This window comes from Quercus suber, unplaced genomic scaffold (assembly GCF_002906115.3).
Source record: "Quercus suber isolate HL8 unplaced genomic scaffold, Cork oak 2.0 scaffold_147, whole genome shotgun sequence".
NCBI lineage: Eukaryota > Viridiplantae > Streptophyta > Magnoliopsida > Fagales > Fagaceae > Quercus > Quercus suber.
The window spans coordinates 876926-897381 of record NW_027069608.1 but is presented as its reverse complement, the minus strand read 5'-3'; the positions used below and the strand labels follow the sequence as shown (position 1 = coordinate 897381).

At 35.9% G+C, this 20456-nt stretch overlaps 2 protein-coding genes across 3 annotated transcripts; both read left to right on the top strand.

The window, feature by feature from the left end:
- The first annotated feature begins 1155 nt into the window (after positions 1–1155).
- LOC136069016 (uncharacterized) lies at positions 1156–2582 on the top strand. The gene has a single exon (XM_065777061.1). It carries the CDS (start codon positions 1380–1382, stop codon positions 2433–2435), a length of 1056 nt encoding a protein of 351 aa, XP_065633133.1. The 5' UTR covers positions 1156–1379; the 3' UTR covers positions 2436–2582.
- Positions 2583–3561: 979 nt separating this feature from the next.
- On the top strand, positions 3562–19848 carry LOC112034708 (uncharacterized). Of its 2 annotated transcripts, XM_065777060.1 has the most exons (16): positions 3563–3636; positions 3742–3841; positions 5772–5889; positions 6057–6266; positions 6471–6795; positions 8686–8779; positions 11670–11778; positions 11866–12131; positions 12249–12373; positions 13061–13295; positions 15705–15893; positions 16011–16294; positions 17081–17282; positions 17366–17605; positions 18852–18937; positions 19444–19848. In XM_065777060.1, coding segments are annotated over exons 1-16 (2742 nt in total). In that variant the 5' UTR covers positions 3563–3634; the 3' UTR covers positions 19601–19848. The 2 variants fall into 2 exon arrangements, 1 of the variants encoding a protein (XP_065633132.1); XR_010630301.1 differs by lacking the exon at positions 19444–19848 and having other exon boundaries at positions 3562–3636; positions 17371–17605.
- Positions 19849–20456: the final 608 nt, after the last annotated feature.

Genomic DNA, 20456 nt, shown 5'->3' with positions numbered 1-20456 from the left:
ATTTTTCAAATTTCTTTAATACTAATAATAAGAGTTTTCACCATAAATCATGCAGACATGCTAAACTCACCAACGAGCGCAAATAACGTTCAATTTTCAAATTTATGCATTTTAGATTTGAATGCTTCACATCCATCCAATTCCAATAGTGGCAAAAATGTCCCTTCACAGCTTGCCCTTACTCATCTAACTTTTTGTTGGAACGAAAAATGAGTGTAAACTAATTATGTTTTAACTTTTAATTCTCTTTAAAACAAATTTTTAATTGCCATTACTCGCTAATTATTCTCATAAAAAGCAAGAATTAAATGATTTGATATCCTTCATGTTATGTGCGTAGCCTCCCCCCCTAGTGGGCTCGTGACTGCATACCACAACTGTAATTCAACTAGGAAACAGTAACTAAAACTAGCAAATTACTTTTAGGGTCGGTTTGTTTAGTTTATTTAATTATTTTTTTTTGTACTGGTTTATTTATTTAATTATTTGATTAGATATATTCTAATTTTTAAAATTTTATTTTTACTAAGTATAATTATAATTTGATTAAAATACATTTTGACCCTTAAAGTTTGTGATTTTTTTTCTTCATTTTTATCCTTTATATTTGATTTGTCTTTGCATTTATTTTTTACATTTTAAAATTTTCATTTTGATTCTTTCAAGTTTGCTTAATTTTTTTTTTAATTCAATTCTTTTTATGCTTCAAGATTTTCATTTTCATAAAAGATTAAAATGAACGGTCAAAATAAAGGTTTTAGAAAGTAAAGAGTCGAATAGAAATACTACACTAAAGAACACAAAGAATCAAAATAAAACTTTTAAAACATAAAATATTAAAATGAAAACATGATATTTTAAAAAACAAAATAAACAATAAAAAATAAGATAATAATTTACATTCCAACATACCCACAATCTGCAGCCAAAAAAAGTAAAAAAAGTAAAAATCCATAGCACACAGAAATTTCCATATTATGATTAAATTTCAAAATAGTATACTACTCCCCATAATAGTAGTGATATCCAGTCGAGAAGAAAGACGACGTCGTTTGACCTCAAAAAATGTGACCGTTATTTTAAAAATGTTGATTAAGACACCTCTTAATCAAAAGCAGCGAGTAGCGTAAAAACAGACACTCCCAGCGAGTTAAAAACAACAAAAACACACTGTTTTTATTTTTCCTCTCTCTCTCTCACTCTCACTCATACACTCTCCTCCTCTGCTCTCTCTGCCACCTTCTCTGTACAAGCTTTGGCTCTATTCCCCTCTCTCTCTCTCTCTCGCTTTTCATGCTCTCACTTTCTCTCACAAAACCTCCTCACTCACACATCTGGGTCTCTTTCTCTCTCTCTCTCTCTCTCTCTCTCTGAAAAAAATGGGTTGTGCACAGTCAAGAATAGACAACGAGGAGTCAGTGGCACGATGCAAGGAAAGGAAGAATCTCATGAAGGAAGCGGTGGTGGCTCGCAATGCTTTTGCTGCTGGCCATTCTGGCTACGCCATGGCGTTGAAGAACACCGGCGCCGCCCTCAGTGACTTCGGCCACGGCGAGGCCGAAGACCCACTTCACCAAAATGAGAATGACAACGAGGGGCTTCACAACCAGCCATTAGAGTCAGCTTCGAATCCACCGCCGCCGCCTCCACCACCCATTGAGGACAGCCTTCTTCCGCCGCCTCCTCCGCTACCTAACTTCTCTCCTAGCCCAAGTCCCATCAAAAGGACTACCAGTTTGCCGGCTAATGTTAATGTTAAGGGTCCGAGAAGGCTTTGGAGAGCAAGAGATACCATTTCTATAGCTGAAGAAGAAGAAGAAGAAGAAGAAAATCATGATCATGATCATCATCATGGTGATGATCGTGATGGGGCCAATGTTAACAACAGGGATGTTAAGAGTAATGGTAATGGCTTTGCTCAGAAAGAAGTGGTGCCAGGGACGCCACCGACGCCGGAATCGAAAGGGGCTTGGGACTATTTCTTCATGATGGAGAATATGCCGGGTTCGACTTTAGCCGAGGAGGATGTTGGTAATATTGAAAATGTGGATGTGGGTGTGGCCCAATTTGGTGAGAATGTGAATGTGGGGCCTGATATTGGTGTGGATATAGAGCCTAAGACACCGGAGAAAGTGGAGGAGGAAGAGGAGAATAAAGAGGAGAAGCAAATCGAGCACGCGAAGACGGCCCCTCCCGAGTTTAGGAGAGTGGCAGCAAAGGGATCAAGTGTTCGGTTGAAGAGTATATTGAAGGAACTTGATGATTATTTCTTGCAAGCTTCCGAGAGTGCACAAGAGGTTTCCAAAATGCTTGAGGCCACTCGCTTGCATTACCACTCCAATTTTGCTGATAATCGCGGTAATCCCTTCTTTTGTCATTTGTCATTGGATGGTTACATCTTGAATATGTTGTTATGTTTGTTCGAGTTTGTTTAGCTAAGGGAATGGTTTGAGATTCAATGTGCTACATTTGTCATTGGATGGTTACATCTTTGAATATGTTGTTATGTTTGTTCAAGTTTGTTTAGCTAAGGGGTAGTGATTTGAAATTCAATGTGCATTCATGGTGTGACGTTCTCCAAACTCTTATGTGTCATAGATGAGGTTCTGTCATGTTAGTATTAATTTGTTGGTGAAGTTGCATTATTAGACACCCTTTACCTTAATGCTTCCAAAGCGTGTGAATGTGTAATGTATGAAAATTTTCGAAGCTCAAAGTAAGCATAGATCTGCCCAATTTTATAATTGTATAAGATCTCACCCATGATTGGATCACTTGGGCTTTACACTCTTTAGAGGATCCACATCAACCTCAAATCATTTATTGCTTTTTTCTTTTCAAAAGTGATAAAAGTCCAAAGCCAATGAAATTTAGCTCAACATAGCACTTCCACCTCCCATAGTAATGGGATGGAGGGTAAGGTTGTGGCACTTCAAGACCTACCTACCAGGTGCATGTGTAACTTACCAATCAAATAAATTTTTTTGGAGAGAAGTCCAAAATGTTTCCCATGGTGCCCTAGTAAATCTGAAGTTTTAGCAATCTTGAGTTACAATTTTCAAATATCTTGCTGTACTTTTTTGGTTACTGTGTGATAATTGCTAAATTCCTGGGCCAGGCAATTGGGAAAATGGTTGATCTGCTTTACTTTACTTTTTTTTTAGGGGGGGGGGGGGAGGTAAAGGTAGCATTTCCTGCTAGGAAGAAAAATATCAAATATGCGAGTGAAATACAGTTTCTTTGTTCACCTGTTAGTGATAAAAGAAAATGCTTTTCAGATCATGGAAGTACTTCTTACCCTATCCTTTTATTTATTTATGTTTATATTGGAGAACATAACTAGCTGAAAGATATCCCCCTCCACTTCAAAAAAAAGAACCCCACATCTTCTTCCCATTTAATGCTAAAATTCCCAGACCTTCCTTTACAGCTTTCTAATTCTGTTTGTGGGTTTGTACTAGTTCAACTCATGTATGGAAATTTTCTATGTATTAGTCTATATTTCATGTCCGTTTAATTGATTAATTTTTTTTGGGTTCCCTTTAGTTGAAGCTTTCTTAAAATTCATTGCTCATGACAGGTTGGCCCTGGTTCTTTACTTCAGGCTCCATTGGATGATAGTGCTGGTAGAAGCATGTGAGTATGAAGTTGTGATTCATTTTTTAAGGACTTCTGATTTTGTTTCTTTGATTTTGTATTGGACGATCTTCCAAATCTTTAAATTTGAATACCTTTTTGTAGGGTAACAAAGTCCCTTTGTGAGAGTCAGACATGCCCTGTGGATTTGATAACTCCACCAGATGATTGCCATGTCAATTATACACTCTCCTTTTCACTTCAAGTAAGAGTCATATTTTTATCACTTTTAACCTTCCCAGCATCAATCATATAGTGTTATATTGAAATTAACGCATTGGAAAACTCATGTCCAAGTGGCTCCATTATGGAATTCTGATATTGTTTGCTGGCCATCATTGTCACGAGCCTTGCAAATAAGAGTTTCAATTTGACCATTGTACTGTTTTAGCAGCAGTATGCGCCTTGATGTTTTAAATTGTAAACAGGTATCACATGATGAAGTGCTGTTTACCTATCTAATCTATTAAAAAAAGAAATAAAATTTATTAAAAGAAAGGGAATATCCTAATGTACTGGAATATACAAGAGAAACCCAAAAAAATCAAAGGTAATTGAGATCTAAAATTAAGTAGATCTAGAAATTCCAAAAGGCTGAGAGTGCGGATAAGAGTAGAGTAGCCTCAACAGTCAAACGACGACCTTAAAACATCATTTACAATTTAATTTGTAAGATGTTTATTGTCTTGGGAAGTGAGTCTAGGGCACAGTAATTTACCCAAACGCACATATTATTTATATATCTGGGTGATTACAAATTACAATGACATTACTCTTTTGCCTCTAACTTAATATAAACTTATAACACTCCCCCTCAAGTTGGGATGTATATATTGTATAGTCCCAGCTTGTTACATAACACATCCAAACAAATCTTACGCAAAGCTTTGGTAAACTTATCAGTTACTGAGCTCCTATAGCAATCATACCAATTTCCTTTGTCTGAACCAAAGTAGCAGTTGAATTTGATTCAACGAAATTAGACTGCATGGACACTAACGGTAGTTTTCCTCAGGGATGGATACTATTGATGTTTCAGTGTAATTTGATGTGAAGTATGTTTTTTCCTCTTGAAGGCTGACCCGATGAGCTGAGTGATTTACAATGCAGATCCCAACAAAAATCCAATAGAAATCTACAATATTACTTTCTCCATGACAATAAGTGCATTTGTGAGGATCTTATCCTCTATCATGACTCCCCCTTCTTCTCGACCTCCACAACCACGACCTTCATAAGCCACATTTAGAGAATCTACCACCCTCCCATACCAACAGAAAAAGCGTATTTCTCAGTGGATAGTAAAATAGAATTAGACTCAAATAAGGAGGTTTGTCTAAGTCAACTAAATACTTTGCCTAAAGATGGAAGTTCCTTACCATGCAAAATATGTGTCTCCACTGGGTCAAAGTTGGAGGTAAACCAGAGAGAAAATAAGCTACACGCATACAGTCTCTTAGCTTTTTATTATCAGTAGAGATACGTTGGTAGAGGTTCGAGTTCTTTATGTATACCTCTAAAGTCTAAACTTTGCATAATAATCCTCTAAAGAGAGATCATTAAGAGTAATGGGGAAGTAGTTTTGATGAAGATCATAAATATGTTGGAGGTTATTAACACTAGAATGCAACTCTTACACAAGTTTTGCAGTGGGCCAAAAAGCTAAACTACAGCTCTTCATACTGTTCCACAAACCACTCCTAATCTGTGTACCATCTGCTCTCCAATCAGCATACTTAGGATCTGTAGTAGGAGGTGTTGGTACTGCATGTGCAAGGAGAATAGGGAGACATTTAATCATCTCCTAATTTTGTGCATCATGTGCCCTCCATTGAGCTCTTCATACCCAACCACTGCCATTACGTTTGTTTTAATAAAGAAATGGTGATATATTGAATTGAGTTTGGATATCTTTATTCAAGTTAGGATCCATGTTTGGCCCATTGCCCATATTTGGATTGCTATTGGTCCTTATTCTCTTCTCAAAGACTTTTTTATGTTGTTAAGTGCTTCTTGTATCTTTAAAGCTATTGCCTGGAAAATGTTTTTAATGACAAGTTACCATAAGAAGACCAATTTGTATTATTGCATGTATCATTATGTAACAGGCAATGGTATCTTCTGACCCTTGACAGATCTGTCGTGTTGAGGACCTTCTTGTGAATGGACTTATCAGAGGAAGTATTATTCACATCCACAGGGCACGGACTGTCATTATTGATACTGGTGGTGTGATGACTGCTTCAGAATTAGGTAAAAGAGTGTATTGCAAGAATAAAGTTGTTTAGATTGTTGACTCCTTGTTTTTTCTGTTCCATTGTTGCAAGGTCATAATGCATTCATACTAACAACTTGTCAATTTCTTGGAAAAAGGATTTGCTGTACATATTTTTCTTTAATAGATGGAGGTCCTTTTCCAGGTTGCAGTGGAGGTATTGGAAAGGGAAACTATTCAAATGGAGCTGGCAGTGGTGCTGGACATGGGGGCAGAGGGGGCTTTGGGTATTTCAATGGGAGGGTGAGCACTGGAGGTAACAAATATGGTGATGCTGATCTCCCCTGTGAATTGGGAAGTGGAACTGAAGGCCCTGATCAGTTGTACGGACATGTGGTTGGAGGAGGAATGATTGGTAATGTTTCTAAATTAACCCCAGTTTTCCACCAAAACGTTCTCCTGCCTTTTGATTAAGTAAATGGGATGTGTTATGTTTAAAATTAATGAGCCTCCAATTTTTACATCAATAACATGTAAGTTAAATGTTATGCCTAGGTCTTGTATCTTTTAATGCCACCACCTTTATCATGTTTAAGAGTTCATTTTTCATATTTGCTAGTGATGGGATCCATCCAGTGGCCGCTCCTAAGGCTTGATATTTATGGATCTTTGAGGGCTGATGGTGAAAGCTTTCGCAGAATGGCAGGAAATGGAAATGGTTCTTTGATTGGTGGACTTGGTGGAGGTTCTGGTGGGACAGTCCTCCTTTTCCTTCAAGAGCTCAGGCTTTCTGAGAACTCGTCTTTATCTGTTGTTGGGGGCAACGGTGGTCTTCTAGGCGGTGGTGGGGGTGGTGGTGGGAGAGTTCATTTTCACTGGTGTAAGATAGATGTTGGGGATGAATATACTCCAGTTGCAAGTATAAATGGCTCCATAAATAGTCGGTATGCCTATTATTATGATAAATGACTTAAATATTGGTAGATAAATTTTAGGTTAGTGCATGTACTTGTGCTAACATATCTGCAGATTTTTTTATTTCCTTGTCAGCTGAAATATGAAATGGGCATTAGGGGATGAAACTGTTTCAATATATTATTCCATGATATTTTATTACTCGACAACACAACAGTATGCATGTTATTTAGTATGAGATTCCATGGGTCTTTGGACTCATAAAACAAGTAATAGAAAGAGTATTTTTTTCTGTAGAGGCTTTCTTTTGTGTTGGATGTAGAGGGTTACTCAGAATACTCTTTCTCAGCTAAAAAAAATTCTGTCCTTTTATGGTGGAGCAATACGTAAATATCTGTAGTTTATATATTTGCCGTCCATAGACTTTTGGAGGAAACTAAGATTGAATTGGACATTATGTACCCCTGGTCATATTGAGATTGCATCCAACTAGACCAAGCAAGCACTTTGTCCATTGCCGCTGTGGCAGGACCTTGATTATTAAACATGATGACCTCAGCTGCTGTGGAACACAGGAGTTGCTCAGGCTGGGACATGACAGTGGGAAGAAACATAAAGACAGTCCCCAACTTGAATTTATCCAAAATTTGTAACATTCTTCTAAGCCAAAATTAATCTATAAAGGAATCTTTTTTTTTTATTTTTATTTTTTTATCAGTAAATAAATTTATTAATAAAAAGCAATCCCAGTACAGTAGTTGTGTACAGAAGAAAGAGAGAAGAGGAGAGGGGAAAAGAAACAGAAAATCAGCTAAGTATTGTGCCAGGATTCCATGAAGTCTAAAAATCCATGATCATAAAAAGAAACAAGTGCAAAAGTACAATGTAAACCCTATAAGTTTAGTGAATTGTCATTTTCGTCCACTAAGTTTAAATTTAGACATTGTAGTCTGTTAACTATTTTGTCATTGTGGTCTTACAGTGCTGTAATTTCAGTCATTCTGTCCATTGCTGTTTGAAAATCTCTGTTAACTCTTTCAAAACGATGCCATTTCACATGATAAAATAATTAACAGCATTTTTCAAATGGCACTGGACAGGATTGACAATAACATACTAAAATGAAAAAAAATTATACTTAGTGGAATGACAAATTTAAACTTAGTGGACTAAAATGACAATTCACCGAATTTGTAGGGTTTAAATTGTATTTTTGCCTTTTTTTCATATTTACCTATCAAAAATAATTTTTTTTCACATGATGATAAAGATAATGTTAAGTGAATTCTTTTTATTATGGTGTTAACTATTTTTTATCCAAATAATTCTCATAGCATATTATCTGTTGAAATTATTCAATAGGAGTTTATTCAAGAATTTAAAATTTTATGCAGACTTTATTTTCTGACACCCCCATCAATCAGGATAAACTCTTAATTGTGTGCAGTCTTGGTGTTTCAGCCAATGGTGATTTTTTATGTGACAATTTCTATATCCTTAGCATCTTTTCTGAGAGAAAAAAAACCCCCCCCCCCCCACCCCACAATTTACCTTAGGAAAGAATCATCTTAACAATTAGCTACCTGTGAACTATTAAAGAATTGATGGTGCCACTGTTAAGTGAGTGAAGGTTTAATAAAAAAATAATGCTGAAAGGCCATATAGATTTGGTTTTCTGCATCACCTTAGAAGAAAATAGCTTCTGTCCAGATGCCTTAAATTTTTATTTGTAATGCTTTTTATCAATGAAATGCCCTTTCTATCTCAAGTCAAAACCTTTCCTTTTTAGCCTGAAGGCATCATTTTAGAACTCTTTATGTTACAATTGACAAACTTGAATGATAAATATTGGTATGGTTTTAAAAAGATCTTAAAAAGTCCAGTCCAGGTAATAACAGCATATTACTTATGTCTAACAGCGGAGGTGCTGGGGACAATGGTGGTCTTTATGGGGAGGAGGGCACAATTACTGGAAAAAAATGCCCTCAGGGCCTCTATGGTACTTTCTGCGAGGTTGGCTTTCTTTGACACTTGACTTTAATATTGAAAACATGCATCCATGTTGTTATACTGAGAAACTACATCACTTGTAGCGTCATGTAATACTTGCATTTTTTTCCCTTTACATTCTATGAGGAGCTGTAACATTTTCTTTGATCTTTTAAGATTCTCAATTGTAGTTTTATTACCTGTTACTAACTTATCATTATCAAGGGCTGTTAAATTGGAAAGCTTGGTGTATCTTCATTTTTTCATGAGGATAATTTTCTTCTTCTTTATCATTATAGATGAGAGGAGACTGTAACTGCCCCTCTCTAGGTTACTATTGCAGGCTTAAAAGGTTAGAAAAAGGTTCCCTAAGCAATTGTTTTTAGAGAACAGCACAAATACTCAAGTGCCAGATGAACCCTTCTGTGTCATGGGCTCAAGGACACATCCAAGAATTCAATTTAGGGAAGATGTGGAAAGATGTGTTTGCTCTCTCAATAAATTGATCAAGAGGGCAGACTGTATCTTTTCACCCACAGTTTGTACCATAGTTTTGCAGCCTGAATAAGGCAGCAAAGATGACGTGTTTGCTGTAAACAGCAGATAAAGCCTATAAGGCAGAAAAGGGAGTCAGTAACCCCAGAAATAATATTAGTTTTCTGTCAAAAATAGCCAGTTTTCTTCAGATTATTACTTATTAATAAGAGAAGCAATGCCTGACTAGTCAAAGACACATAATAAATGCTAGACAGCTGACAATAAATTTAGAGATTGGAGCATCAAGTGGAATTATGCTGATGTAGGATACAAGAGTCATAGATAAACTTGAAGAGGCAGTAAGTAATTTTTCAGTTTATTCTTGATTTCAAAATGTGGTTGATGGTTTTGAATGGACTTTTTTTGGAGTGTATGATCCTAATGCAGATGCAAATAGATAGCAGCTTTGGGAAGAATGGGCAAGGGTATATAGTTGGTTGGTGCATGGGGAGGCTTTCAACATAATTCCTTTTCCAAGCAAAAGGAGGAGCATTAAGAACAATGGTAAGGATGTGGCATTTTTCTGCAATTTATTCCAGAACATAGCCTAATGGACTTACCATTGGAGGAAAGTGTTTAAACTTGGTCAAACAATCATGGTCAACCATCAATGCCCAGGTTGGACAAATGTTTGATCTCACTAGATTTGGAAGAACAATTTCACTATTTGAATCAGAGATTTCTTCAAAGATCATATTCAAACCGTTTTCCCATTTTACTTGATGGTAATGATATCAACAAGGGCAAGGGCTTATTTACATTTGAAAATATGTCGTTAAGAACTGAGGGCTTTGTGGATAAAGTGAGAAATTGGTGGGGGAGTTATCACTACCATGGGTCTCTTAGTTATATTTTGGCTTTGAAACTCAACTCCTTGGAAGACAATATGAGAAATAGGAGTAAGGAGACTTTTGGAGATGTGACAGTATGGAAGAAACATTTATTGGTGCTAAATGAATGGAGGAAGAGGGATGCCTGATTGTTGAAGTTTCTTTTATTCCAAAAAATATGGGGGCTTTAGATGCTAAAGATTATAGGCCGGTCAGCCTTATTGGTAGCGTCTATAAGATTGTGGCTAAAGTGCTAGCTAAAATATTGAAGTTGGTTTGGGGTTTGATATCCCAGACTCAAAATGTTTTACACAAGTGAGACAGATCTTGGATTCTTCCTTAATTGCAAATGTGTGGATAGTTATTTGAAAGTTGGATCTCAAAAAAGCGTAAGATCATGTTAGCTAGAAGTTTTTGTTATACATGTTAGAGCGGCGTGCCTTCCTGAGTAGGCGGAGAAACTGGATTTAGTTTTGCTGTGGCTTCCTGAGTAGGTGGAGAAACTAGATTTAGTTTTGCATATCCACGGCTCATTTCTCCATATTGATCAATGGTAATCCTAGTGGTTTTTTTGATAGCTCAAGGGGTCTCCACTAGGTTGATCCACTTTCCCCCTTGTTGTTTGTTAAAGTAAGCAGGCTTTGAGCAAACTCATGGTGTGAGCAGTTGATGGCCATTTTCTTCAGTAGTTTGAAGTTAGAGGGAAGGAGAATGCACATGTAATGATATCTCACCTTTTGTTTGTTGATGATACATTAATTCTATGTGACCCTGAGCCGGATCAAATAGGGTATTTGAAGTGTATATTGTTGTGCTTTGAAGCTGTTTCTGGGTTAAAGATTTATTTATCCAAGACTGAGATGGTTCCTGTTGGAGTGGTTCCAGGTATTGAGGAGCTAGCAGCAAATTGGAGTGCGGAGTTTCTACTTTGCCCAGGAAGTATTTGGATTACCGTAGGGCTCTTGGTTTAAATCCAAGGCTATTAGGGACCCAATACTTGTAAGGAATAAGGATGGAGAAGCGGTTAGTAGGGTGGAAAAAGCTTTACCTGTCCGAGGGAGGTAGGATCAGTCTCATTAAGAGCACTCTCTCTAGCCTGCCATCATATTTTCTCTCATTATTCTAATTCCAATAAGTGTTGCTAACTGTTTTTAAGAAGTTAAAACATGGTTTCCTTTGGGGTGGGCTACTTATGTTAATGCCAAACTACAGGAATTCACTATGTAATTATCTGTTGGTTTCAACTGTGAAACATTAATTACTCAAATGGAAGTATATGACTTAGATTACTAGGCTGGAAGGAGTACATATGATCTGAGGTTACCATGAAATAAGACTACTTTCATATGTTTAGAAATGTTTAGATGTATGTGTAACCAAGCGGGCATGTGTAGCATGTATTTTATATATGCAAGATTTATCGAGCAAGTATAAATGTTCACGTCTTACTTCTTACTCCATATACATTATTTAGATATTCCTTGGTTGTATATGTCTGTTATTTATTATTATTACATAAAAGCTTTTGGCAATGAAATGTTGTATAGGAATGCCCCATTGGTACTTACAAAGATGTTGAGGGCTCTGATGAACATCTTTGCACACCATGTTCTCTTGATCTTCTTCCCAACCGTGCTAATTTCATATATGTGAGAGGTAATTTTGCTATAATCTCTCTCTCTCTCTCTCTCTCTCTCTCACTTTTCTTTTGGCCCACATCTCACTTGAGAGCACTTTTTTCAGGAGGAGTAAGTCAGCCATCATGTCCCTATAAATGTATATCCGACAAGTATAGGATGCCAAATTGCTATACACCTCTTGAGGAGCTGATGTATACTTTTGGGGGCCCCTGCCCTTTTGCTCTTCTGTTGTCATGCATTTTGGTGCTTCTAGCTCTGTTCTTAAATGTTTTGAGAATCAAAGTAGTTGGGTCAGCTTCTTATCACAGGGAAAATTCAATTGAACACCACTGTCATCACCCTTTTCCATACCTTCTTTCTTTGTCAGAGGTACATTGTTGATTATAACAGACTTTCATTTGTTTCAGCTTATGCTGCCTGCAGCGATTACTAGGCCTGCTTCAGCATTTTACAAATCTGATTTGTTTATCATATACTTAAACCTAGGTGCGTGGAACCAGAGCGGAAGAAACTCAAAGCCATGTTCACAGAATGTACTTCATGGGCCCCAACACGTTTAGAGAACCGTGGCATCTTCCTTACTCTCCTCCCAATGCAATTATTGAAGTAGTGTAAGAAAACATTTCAAGTTATAAAGGATATAGGCATAATCTGAGATTAATGTCATATGTGATATTTCTGAATGTCTTGACCTGGAATTTTTTGCCATTTAGCCTGATTGTTCTAACATTTTCGTTATGTAGCATCAAAGCCAAGCATATTTGTTTAGTAACAACTCAAGAATCAGAGACTCAAGTTTAATGAAGAAACTTGAGTCTAAAGAGACTCAGTTTTGGTGCTCTGGCAGAGGCTGATGTGGATTTTTTATCCACATGGAACTTGAGCCTTAATGGCTCAAGTTTCTTAAAGCAAACTTGAGTCTCTAAGACTCGATGTGCTACTTAACAAATTAGTTTGCAAAACTTGTCAACTAACGAAATTTTTTGTAAAATCAGGCCAAATGGCAAGAAAATCCTCTTGACCCTAGTAAACTCAGCCAACTTGATATTAGTCATCAGAGTTCAACTCTTTTTCTGATGATTTTGGTTTAGTTGGGAAGAAAACTGTAATTGCTCTTTTGGCATCATGAAATTGGAGTAGTTTTTATTCCAAGATACGCTTCTTAGTGACACCTTTTGATTAAAAAGCAGTACAAACTATGAAGCCCATAAGATAGAACAATATTATGTTAGCATCAATTTTCTTTGTCTTATATCCTAAAATTTTATCTGTAATGTACAACCCTTCTTGTTATGCAGGTATGAAGATGCATTTAACAGATTTATTGATGAGATTAACTCTGTTTCTGCATATGATTGGTGGGAAGGGTCAGTTCACAGCATACTTTCAGTTCTCGCATATCCTTGTGCCTGGTCCTGGAAGCAGTGGCGTCGAAGAAAAAAAATTCATCGCCTTCAGGAATATGTGAAGTCTGAATATGATCATTCATGTCTGCGCTCATGTAGATCCCGAGCCCTATACAAAGGGATGAAGGTTTGACTTATTATGTGTTTATTGGTTTAGAGCCAATTTATTTGTGTTATGCAAAGTTTTAAATTAAGTTTTGTACCTGGTAATTACAGCTGAAATTCTTTTTATCAGCAAGCAAAACAGTATACCAACCCCCCTATTTTCTGTCTTGCTGAAATTTCCAATCTGTAGTATGTTTTGGCCATTTCAGCCTATTTTGGTAGTTCTGGATGATATATGCATATCAGCCTGGAATGATCTGCCTAGAGTATAGACTGCATATTTTTGGTTTCTTTTATGAATATACAGACTATGTATAGATAACAGTAACTTTGAAACAGTACATAGAAATGTGACGGTACCAAAATATTTTGTTCCAATGGACAGACTAAAACATTCATCAAAATGGAGTTTAAAACTTTGCTGTGATATTAATTCAGCACTCCCTAATAAATACCACTTGCTGGATGGTGTTCATAATTCAGCACTCCCATTTGTTTATAAGATCACCTCCAGGGATAGTTGTAAGTCTAAAACAGAGAAAGGAAAGAACTTTTGGATTATTTGAACTTACCAAAAAAATTAAGACATCCAGTTTGCAGTGGTGCAAGACCAGCTAGTTGGATTATTTGAGCTTTATTGTGAGATAAGGTATTGATATTCCAGTGTTTTAAAACTCCACTTGACCCCAAAGTTGATAGAGTCTAGTATATTTTGACTGGGAGTCACCTTAGATTTAGTCAGGGGGCAACCCATGACGACCTGGACATGATGTATACATGCGTAGCTAATATCTACATATATGATTCTTCAATCTTAGAATAGAATGGCAAAAAAGTATACATGTGGCTGACCCTGTTGAGAATGCATAGCTGATCCCAAAATTTTGAGACTAAAGGCTTGGTGGTAGTTGTATGATTCTTCAGTCTGGTAATATCATCACTAAAGATTTTAGGTTATAGATTCTCAAATAAAAAGTGTATTCAAATAAATAGATTCAAATTCTTATCTTCTGGATATCAAAATCATTTACCATTTGTTTGGGTTAGGAACGATTGACCAGAATCTGAGGTTAAGTCAGTATTTTCAATTATGCTATCTGCAATTCTCAAGTTTGGCAAGTTAGAAATGGAAATTGTTATTTTCCATGGAACTTTTTGGTGGAATTTGTAGAGGCAAAATTATGATTACAAATTCCACCTAAAAATATGTATAATTTCCACATTCTATCCAGTTGACTCTTTCTTGTGTGTCACACATTGTCCCACATATAACTTGTGTTCATTGCAGACTCAGGCTAAATTTTTCAGATTTTTTTTTTCGATACCAACTCTCATTAGATTTGATAATTATATATTGTTTATGTAGTTTTTGCTTAGTTTAGATGAATATGATTTCTTTATATGTGCTAATCAATAAAATTAGTAATTGATGGGATTGTAAATCCAATGATTTTAAAATTTCTATAAAAATTACCAATTATTTCATCCAAACACAATGTGAAGGAAGAAAAAAATTTCTTTCTTTGATGCCTTGATTTTGATATATTTTCTCAAAATTTTGACTTGACTTGCTTCTAAATTTTGTGAGTTATCTTTTTACTCAAGTGAGAAGTTCAACTTTTTTTGTCTTCTTTGTTTACCTTTTTACCAGTCAAGCCATGTGTTCACTTGACGAGTTTGGAACAATGGACTACGTAATAATGTATCTATACCTTATTGAATGGGTTTGGATCATCTGATTATCTTTTGCTTTACATCATCTCTAAATCAGGACACCAAAACTTGATTCCAGATTTTTGCTTAATGAGACATACATTACATTTTGTGGTTATGAGTGTCACACACCTATGTGAGTCATATGATAAAATCTGAGAGACTGACTGCGACACAAACATTGTCACTGAAACATGAATTCTCTTTGTAACACATGGCAATATTAATGCCCACCATCAACTTGTGTCAATGATTACTCTTGTTCAACTTATTGGCTAGTGGGCTTTTGAAATGTAAGTGGTCAACTGTAAAGAGGTAAAAAAAAAATTCTGAGAGTCCTTATTGTATCCACTGATGTTCGTTAGTGTTACAGGTTATAGGACATTCTAAATGTCATTAAATATTGTTATACTGCTTGGATTCTATCTCATTTCCTCTTTAGGTTTTTTATTTTCTATTTTTTTGTGTCAAATAAATGTAGATACTAATCATATCCATTATCTCTGGAGGGGTTAATTATTTCTAAAATGTCTAGGAAGTCACCTCCTCTATTTGTCCTGGACAGTCAGCAAACAAGAGGCATGTGTCTGTAATCCTCACTAGTTTGCTAAAACTATATACAAAATATCCCTTGGAAGTGTGGATTTCCATTCAGTTTTGAACTTTGCAAAATTTCATTTTCTTTAACATGAGTTAATACGAGTGGACATTAATACAGGTTGGGGCAACACCAGACTTGATGGTGGCATACATTGATTTTTTCCTAGGAGGTGATGAGAAGCGATTGGACATGGTATCAATTATTCAGAAGAGATTCCCTATGTGTATAATTTTTGGTGGGGCTGGAAGCTATATGTCACCTTATAATCTTCACAGTGATACATTGTTGACCAATCTTCTTGGCCAGGTTTCTTGGTTGTTTATGATCTTTTAAATAGCTTCAAAATTATTTCTTTTTTGGTGTCTCTAAATATAATTTTTAATATTTATATCTGACAAAAAGAAAACTGTATTTGTTTCCCAGCATGTTCCAGCAACTGTTTGGACACGTTTGGTTGCTGGTTTGAATGCTCAGTTGAGGACAGTGAGGCATTGCTCCATCCGTTCTGCACTTATACCTGTTATTGACTGGATAAATAGTCATGCAAACCCTCAGCTTGAGTTCCATGGGATTAAAATTGAGCTCGGATGGTTTCAAGCAACAGCTTCCGGTTACTATCAGCTGGGTATTTTGGTAGCATTTGGTGATTATTATTTTCAAGATATGCTCCAACCTGATTTATTGGACAGTAGTGATGACTCTACAAGGTAACTTTAAGTGGTTGCACGATTGCTTGAACCAGAGCTTTTACCTACAGTTCCTATACATCTTGCACCATAGATTTTGCACATTGCAAGACTAATACATCATAAACTATCCATATAATAGTTTATATCACCTAGTACCTGTTTCAAATGCATGCAACTAGCAACTATCTGTAGATTACCTACTTTCTTACTCTGGTGACAAGAGACAACTATGCCTTCTATTCTATGCCATTCATGCAGCCTACCTCAGAGACAGTTTTCTGCATTCGTTGCTGAGGAAATTTTTTATGGGGATGGAAAATGTTGTAGATATGATTATTTGTCCTTAAGTAGAGAGACAAGAAAAACAGAGAAAAGAAAAGAAGAAATGAATTGGTGGAGACAAGATTCAAATGTAGGACCTTCTCCTCTGAAACCATGATAAACTACCACTTGTCCCTAAGTTTAAACTGTTGGAAACTGGTGATTTAATCATTTAAACATTATTCTAACAAATAATACTGCCTATGGATGTAGATTTTTAATGGCATTAAACTCATCTGTGTCTAAGGGAAATATAACAGTTTATCTTTCAACAATGATATCAAAAGGGTAGACTTAATACTTCATTCATTGACATCATCTGTGGTTAGGATAAATAGCAATTTCTCTGTCCTCCTAGTCTCCAGTGAATGCCCACGATATCAAAGGATCTAATTGATTCTTTAGTCCAGAATATATATTTGTTAGTCCAACAATGAAAACTATAAGTTGACTCTTTTGGTGATTTATTGAATAATGTTTCAGGAAAAAGGTTGCGTCTCCAAGAGAAAGTCTTAAGCAGAAAACTTGGGCTCATACAAGTCAAGCATTTTCTCTTAAAAGGATAACTAGGGGAATTAATGGAGGACTCATAAATGATGTTACATTGAGATCATTAGATTTTAAAAGGGATTTTCTCTTTCCCCTTTCTCTCTTATTGCACAATACAAGACCTGTTGGTCGTCAGGTACTTTGATGATAATACGTCTATCACCGCTACAATTTACTGAGTAATTCTGCTTTCTAATACTTGAAATTGCTGTGTTTCAGGACAGCCTGCAGCTGTTGATCACTGTCATGCTCTTGTCAGATCTTTCTGTCACCCTCCTTATGTTGCTTCAGTTCTATTGGATCTCTATTGGGGCTTTCCTTGCTGTGTTGCTCATTCTTCCCCTATCACTACTTTGTCCCTTTCCAGCTGGATTAAATGCCTTATTCAGTAAAGAACCTAGAAGAGTTTCACTTGCACGTATTTATGCATTGTGGAATGCTACATCTCTGTCAAATATTGTAAGTTATACCAAGTACCTGGTACTTTTAACAAGAGCTTGACCAATTGCCTTCCTTTTTTTCTTTTTTCCTATCAGTGCCAGTGAGGAGCAACTTAATAAATTTGGCTTACATTTTTATTATAACATAGGAACCTTTATAAAGAAGAGCCCTTTTCAGGGGCTATTTTGTGATTTCCTAATTTCTGGATACCTGTGCTAATGGTCCATTGGTTCTTATTTTGGGTTTTATTTAGTTGGGCTTAGTAATAAAAGCCCAAGGTGTCCAACTTTTATTAGGGTCTTAAGAAATCTAAGTTCTACTATGAATAGGAATTAGTCTTCTATTGAAAGAGATGTAATGCTTTCTATAGAAGAAGAGAGTAGCCTGTATCACAAACTATATGTGGCATGACATGCGTTTCAAGGTGGGAAAATGTCAGAATAGCAATTGTGGAGTAAGTTTGGCTCCAAACATGTTTGGAGCATTAGGCTTCAACCTCCAAAGGGAGATGACATATCCTTGCTTGGTTGGATTAAGTGTGGTTAAGTGAGTTATGTGCATTGCACATGAAAATGACATGTCATCTGGGGGTTGACGTTTAAGGCTCTAAACATGTTTGGAGCCAAACTTAGTCCACAATTGCTATTCTGACATTTTTCAACCTTGAAACACATCTCATGCCACGTATTTATGTATAGTTTGTGATACAGGCTACTCATGCTTCTTACTGTTGTGGCATAATTTTAGGTGATTGGTTATATAATTTTCTGTAGTTGAGAAGTTTGCATACCAACATCTTTTTTTTGGTTCGTTTTTGAATTTCCATTATTTTGCTTACATCTCAGTTTTTCCCTTGATCTATTAACATGTATAATTTAAAGATAGAATTGCAGCAAAAAGTACATTTGTATATTAACATAATTTTAATTTTTGAAGTTTAGTTCATGAAAATCTTTCATATGAAACCTATAAGCTGGTTTGCACAATAGAACTGTGCTTTGCAGAGTGCAGACTTGTCAATCTTCTGCCACGTTTACTTATTTTTCATTCTTGAACAATTTTATATCATAGTCATTGCAAATGATTACTGGGATGTAAAAGATACATTTGCTACTTCCCTGCTATAAATGATTACGGGGCTGACAGTGGGCTATTATTTGTGCAGTTCTAAACACAGTTGAAAAGGCTCATAGTGTAGATATTTGTAATCTTCTGGTCATATCTATTATCTTTGATAGTGTCATGTAATGACTGTCTTCTGCAGGCTGTGGCTTTCCTTTGTGGCATTTTTCGTTACGGATTTTCCTCTCTCCAGCCACCTGACAAGTCAAGTGCATCCACAACTAGAAGGTGAGCCTTTTAATTTCATATTACAAAACCATATTTAGCAAATAACTCAAATTTTTTGCAAAATCACAATTGGGATCTAGGACAACATCCCAGGTCAGGAGTAGATTTTCTTGTTCTCATATCTTTCCACAATTGACCTGTGTTTAGCAACACAGTTTGCAAACTGATTTCCTGCTCTGTAGGTATAATGAATAAGAACTTGCATAACTGCTTTTTTCAAGGCTGAACTCTTACCCTATGCTCTATAGGATATTTAAGTGACCTAGTCAATAATCACATAAATCACTATCTTGGATGAAAATGTGTTGTTGGTCTCACATGTATAAAAATCAGCCTATATGTACTTCTGCCTTAAATACCAAAGTTTCTTTCTCTTTCAAAAATGATTGGGCTATATTTTGGTGTTTAGGCTTTCTTCTTTCTTGGCGTCTTTTTTATTGTTTTTAAGAAATTTTTTCTTCCTTTGGTCAAATGTTTTAAAAGCTTTTAATTGTATTTGCTGACAGGGAGGATGATAAATGGTGGCTTTTGCCAACCATCCTTCTGATATTCAAGTCAATACAAGCTCGTTTCGTCAACTGGCACATTGCAAATCTTGAAATTGAAGATTTTTCCCTCTTCTGTCCAGATCCAGATGCTTTTTGGGCTCACGAGCCAAGCTGATGACATAAAGTAAAAAAAGGCATTGCAATGTTACTATAAGACTCTGCTTCAGCAAATTTTCAGCTGCTTTGCCTTGTAAATATTTTCAAAGTTGTATAAAGTCATAGAGTATAGGGTGCAGGTTTTCTCCATTTAGAGAAAGGTATGTCAAGGAGTATAGAGGATAGATTTCATAGTTCATTTTTAACTGGGAAATGCTCCAATTTGAATATTAATTCTATTTATGGAAATGTCATCTTTTTGGGCTACTTTCTCTTGCCCCTAGTCTAAGCAACGGCAGGCAAGCACTTGTGTTTATTTGTACCTTACAAGATGGTATATCATTTAATGCAACTTTTGTGCCACAACTCTGATGTGGCTAACTGTGAATGGTTGATTGTTACTTTCTCATTGATTTGTCACTTTTCTCTACAACTCACAGTGAACCATATCAAAGTTGCGACATAAGGTGTTGCAAAAAATTATGCCTTCAAAATTTCTCTTCAATGATATCAATATTATATTACATACTAACATAGGTTTTTGCCTTATTTAACGTAGGACCCTCATATTAAATGAAAATGTACATTTAATCACTATTTTTGTGTTCATAAATGTCAAATTTTTCTTTCAAATTTTTATCTTAGACACCATTTTTAATCATATGCGCACCTAGGTTAATACCTACATTAATAATGACAAACAGTTATTGCTTGTTTAGAATATAAGAGAGAAGTTTGTTGTTTGGTTTTGTGTTAGAAGTTAGCTCTTATATATATATATATATATATATATAGGTATGTGGTTCTCCTTGAAAACCTTGTGACATGGCTGTTTGCTTAACATAGGGATTTTAGAGAGGGCCATATGCCTAACC